A 5,322-nucleotide genomic window follows, 5' to 3' on the forward strand; every position below is an offset into this window, starting at 1 on the left:
AGTTTAGCATTAAACAGGTTGTATGACTTGAAGACATTGAGCAATCAGCTGTACCAATGTACTGGTGTGTCTGTGGTACCCTTTACTGATTTTGTGGAGAAAGCCTCACGGAATGTTGTAGTGGTTTATTTTATGCGGGATACATTTGTTGAACCAAGACAATTGCACTTGCAACAAGAAATTGAAAAACATTTATTTGATTCTGAGTTCAATAAGTCAGGCATAGTGGATTGTTTAAAGGGTAATCATTCGCAGAAGATTGTCAAACAACTATTAGATGGTCTGAACACCGAGTTGACTGCTAATGACAGCAAAAAGTTTCAAATCACATCATTTGTTTGCGTAGACAATCGGAAAGTTGTTAAGATGCTAGAAGTGGCAAATTTTATCAAAAAACAACGCAACAGTACACTTCTGTTGCTAAACTGGAGAGGATTAGCAAATCTTACCAAGGAGCCTTATGACAAGTCCAAATATTGGATTGATAGCAGCTGGAAATATTCCAGTGATAAATGCTATGATCCAGTGGTACCATTTCATTTTGAGGTACCTAAAATGGCACATCAATTCTTACATCACGTCGGAGTGACCGAGGTGAACTATCTTGGGGTGTACATAGCGATTGAGGCACTAGCAAAACTGATCAATAACCCTTACACTGAGTGTTGTATGAGTGAAACGAAACGTGTAGTCAGAGCAATACTCAACAAGTATCATTTAAAGGGTGCAATAGTTATAGTGGAATATACGAATCATTCAACTACTGGCTGTGACTATAACTGTGTTACCAAGGCATTAGCAATGGTAGATATGTTAAAGAGTTTGGGTGTTAACGTATCACGGTTTGACCCAGCTGTAACTGGTTCCAAACATCATCATTTAACCTTTAATTCTTTTGCTGAAGTTAGTATGGTGTCGACTGGTAAAAGATTATTATTAGTTGGACAAAGTCTTTGGTACTACCAAGTAAAGACTCGCTTCATACAACACTACCCGCCAGATGGGGCTAGCAAATTATATGCCCTTTGTACCAACACTGGAACTTATCTCAGAGACCTCCCCAGCAAGACAGCCAACTGTGACAAGTTAAGGTGAACCATTGTAATTTTTTATTGAACATGTACATAATAATCTGATCATTTTTTATGGACCTATAATAGTCCATACTATCACGCATACAAAGTGACATGTATGTGGAGCTAGCTGCCAGTATAATTATAGTATTTCTGTCACATGGGCTTCACTTGTATTATATTCCCTCACTGAAAATTAATTAACATTTGGCATGTACGTACTGTATGTCAACTAGTCCTCATCGAGAGCTTGTCGATTAACAGCAGCTGCTAATCCACAGTCTAATAAATTACCAGCTAACTTGCTGCTGGAGTTTGTACCACTCTCCTGACCTAATACTGATCGACCTTGAATGAAATCTGTCATGAAGAAGATAATAGATTATTCATGCAAATATTATTTACTTGTGCTATGATGCTGTACTGGAGCCTTGTTAGAAGAAAACTGAAGGTTGGCTGTAACAAACATTGGTTGTTAAAACAGCTAACGCACAATAGTAGATAGGTATATGGATCATAACTATCTGCTTACTTTCTTTACTACCACAAGGAGCTCCCAGTTCAAGTTCAAACTGTCTGGTTGGCTTACTACGACTAACCAAAGCAGTTTCAAATGAAGCAGGAGTGATGGCACGTCTATTACAACAGTACTAGTGATAAGTTAACATGTTAACTATATAGTTAAATCACCTTCTCAAGCTGTCGTACATTGATTGTAGTTTCTGATACTGCCTTGACCTCTCCAATAACTTCTCAGACAGCTCATTTTGTTTAGACTTGGCTACATCAAGTTCTTTCTTTAGTGCTGTATATACATTGAGCTATTTCACAATATCATGAAAATGAATCACACACCATTGTTCTGAGACTGAATAGCTAACAGTTCAGTTAAGGATCTGAAACTGAAATTAAGTGACTGCTCTATTAGAGTAATTTGTTAATAGAACAGTAAGTGTGTGTTCTATTAGAATAACAATACACTGTTGTCAAGTCAAGACTTTGTATATTTCATTCACAATGAGCTAATGGATACTAGAAATCTCTGTGGTGCTCCTAGCTGACACCTGCTTGTAGTAGGACTCCACTTGTTGCACCTTTTCAGAAGCTTTGTTGGCACAGTACTCTTGATAAATGTGTTCCTGATGGGCCTGAAATACAACGATGATCATATATATCATACAAGTTATCAGGGGTGTGACCTGGTATGTCCAAAAAGATACGGCTCTCGTACATATTTCCATTATGACTTCAGGCCTTTGTCCAGCAAGCACCATCTAATATTTATATAGGCCATCAGAATAAATATCATACCTTAATCTTACAGATTTGTATTGTTCACTAGGTTGCAAGTCAACTCTTACAACATCTAATTTTCCTTCTAGCTCCATGTCACCTTAAATAACATCTGATTCAAGTGATGTACTATTTACAGCAAGCCTTACATGCCGGACATTTGGTTTGATTGCTGAATTCACGGCTGCCATCCTCATCGCAGAATATGTCTGAGATGTTTGTTAAAGACACTGGGCAAGTTTTAATTTATTTAAATCATAGAAAAACTTGTGGGAGTATGAAAAGAAACTTAAAAGGGGGCACTGTTTGTGCAATGCTTTTTTGCTACTGTGAAACGATGATTTTTATCAAAGTGAAAAAAAAATTGGGTGGAAAACGAAGCTCCACGGCCATACAGTAGGATACGTGAACACGAAGTAACCTGCAAAATATAGGGAATACAACACAGTGCTCGACAAATATTTTCTTTTTTACCCATGCGAACGCGTTTAATCTCTTCCTGCATTTCTTGAAGTTGCAAATCAAGTCGGTATCCATTAGTAACGGAGGAGAACCTCTACAAATTATTCTTGTTACAAGCGCGCGCTTGGCAATTTGGGGCGCCCGTACTTTATTATCTCGAAATGTGATTGTTTATAACAACTGCTTATAAATTCTACTATATTACAAAAAATACAATACAATTTGATTATTTTTGATACATCTTAGCTGCTAGAGTGTCCAATATGTCCAACAGTAGTTCACGCTTTAATGTCCTGAAGTGGGCTTGCTTGATGATGGTACCAAAATCATTGACGATCAAGCTGAGGATGTGTGCCTTGACCTCCTCCATCTTAATAGCATCAGCAGCTTCAAATATATCCAGTATATTATCAACTGATACTTTTTGTTCAAGTGTAGACTTGCAATAGACTTGCAGTCTCTGGTTGGAGAAACCAAAGAAGTCTGGAGCAGCAAACAAATAAAGAGCATCTTCAGATGGCATCACGCTATCCCCACAATAAATGTAACGCATTAAAGAGTGGAATGCTTGCTCAGTAGGGATGATTTTCCCAAACGTAATCTTCACTGAATGATCCTTGGGCATAAAGGAACGGAACATTGCCTCAAAGTAAGCACAACGAGCGGCTAATACGGGTTTGTGCGCAGGAATCACTACCTCCCCAACTTCTAGAAAAATGTCAGCATACTGTTTGCCAATTTCAGATTGCAGGAAATCTCTCAGATCATCTTGCAGGCTTGACGGTATTGACTGCTCGTCTTCATGAGAGAAATCTGGTGAAGTGGGACGTGATCGGATACAAGACTGTTGCCTTCGTATTATCTCCACCATGAGGCTTTGTTCAATGTTCTCAAATTCGCTACTCATGACTATAGTTTTAAAACTGCTCTCTCTTACAATAAACTTTAGACAGTAATCCTTCAAACTACAGAGTCGTAACTCACAGGCATTTTCCAGCACCAGTAGAACATTCTCTTCATTAATAGACGCCTGAATGTATTGTACGCACAGCATTTCTAACCTCTGAATCTTCAATAACAAAGACAGTTTATAGACATCCATCATCAGTAGCATTTGCTCTGAGGACATTCCTTCTCTGCTTGTGCTCTCTAGTGAAGGATGGATACGATCTGTGTACATGAAGTGAAGGGCCATTTTGAACACTTCCATTGTAGCTTGTGGCAAGGCAACCACTAGTGGGTTATCGTGTATGAAGCTCGGAGATTGCAGTGTTGATGACTGTTTGTGTACATCCATGATTTTCTCATGAAGAAATGGAGACCTGGCAGCTACGACCACTGAGTGAGCACTCAGAGCATCTTTTGATTCACCAAGAAGAAATTCAACATCACAGAATTGTCCATTTTGCAACAACTTGGCAAAATCATTGATTAGGGTACATTTAGGGTAGGATGAAAATTGAAAACGATACATCTCACCACTCCTGGTGGCTGCTGCGTCCAGTGTTCCTCCAAAGATGTACATGGCATTATCACACACTGCTCCTGAATGAAACAACCTACCACTGGGTGACTGACTGCCATCAACTGGCTGAACAATAGACCAACTGCGTGAGTCCACATCGTAACAATGTAGTTCACTTTGTAGCGTCCCTTCCACCGCTCCACCAAACACGTAAAGTTGTCGATTATGGGCGACCATTGTGTGGCCATAGCGACGCTGCGGTGGTGCAGGAGCACCTCGTAACAAATGCTCGGTAGGTATCCTAATCCAACGCTGCTCCAAAAACTTAAACTCGTACAAATGATTAGTTATCTTAGCTCCACTCTGGCCAGAAAACACATACATACTATCATCAACAACTGCAGTGGGGAAATTACAACAAGTCGGAGGATGGTCCCCAGTTTGGTTGACTTGCATCCAGTGAGGATGTACATCAGTAAGGTCTATCATCCATAAATCATTGAGTCGAGCATGTCCATCATATCCAGCAAAGATCCACAACTTGTTATCATAGACTATGGCTCCATGAGCTGATCTAGCCGGGGGAAGTGGTCCTGTTATCACATCTTTCCATTCCAGCCACTGACTAGATTTAAATTTGTACTCAAACAGGTCGTTCTTGTTATGCAGGTTAGAGTTGGAGTTAATATCACCAGTATAGCCACCAAATATAAACATACTGTTGCTGAACACGACGGCGGAATGATGGTACCGCGGAGCAGGTGGTGTGCCCGTGTATACTACTCTAGCCCACGAACCCTCTCCAATATGAAACACTAGAAAATCGTTCAACATTCTCTTCCCATTGTCTCCTCCGAAAATGTACAATCCATCACTCCACGATACCAGCGTCTGTTTGCTTCTTTTCGCGCCAACAAACTCCTCACATGGCTGAAGTTTTTTCCAACAGTGAACGGGCTCTTTAGGACCAAAATTGAGCGTCAAGTTGTCCTCACTAAGTTCCTCAGACATCGTAGACATAACCCAATA

The 5,322-nt window shown here is 39.9% G+C and overlaps 2 protein-coding genes across 2 annotated transcripts; both read right to left on the minus strand.

Moving 5' to 3' along the window:
- Positions 1-1,095: 1,095 nt before the first annotated feature.
- LOC136267269 (E3 ubiquitin-protein ligase CCNB1IP1-like) lies at positions 1,096-2,939 on the minus strand. Its single transcript, XM_066062352.1, has 11 exons — positions 2,841-2,939; positions 2,772-2,787; positions 2,516-2,575; positions 2,396-2,466; positions 2,273-2,347; positions 2,107-2,221; positions 1,929-1,949; positions 1,764-1,878; positions 1,606-1,709; positions 1,479-1,529; positions 1,096-1,433 (listed from the first exon to the last, which is right to left on the minus strand). The coding sequence occupies exons 1-11, from the start codon at positions 2,901-2,903 to the stop codon at positions 1,306-1,308; spliced, it is 819 nt and encodes a 272-aa protein (XP_065918424.1). The 5' UTR covers positions 2,904-2,939; the 3' UTR covers positions 1,096-1,305.
- A 53-nt stretch (positions 2,940-2,992) lies between these two features.
- Positions 2,993-5,313, minus strand: LOC136265986 (leucine-zipper-like transcriptional regulator 1). The gene has a single exon (XM_066060931.1). The coding sequence runs from the start codon at positions 5,311-5,313 to the stop codon at positions 3,055-3,057; it is 2,259 nt and encodes a 752-aa protein (XP_065917003.1). The 3' UTR covers positions 2,993-3,054.
- Positions 5,314-5,322: the final 9 nt, after the last annotated feature.

This window comes from Dysidea avara, chromosome 9, assembly GCF_963678975.1.
Source record: "Dysidea avara chromosome 9, odDysAvar1.4, whole genome shotgun sequence".
Classification (NCBI taxonomy): domain Eukaryota; kingdom Metazoa; phylum Porifera; class Demospongiae; order Dictyoceratida; family Dysideidae; genus Dysidea; species Dysidea avara.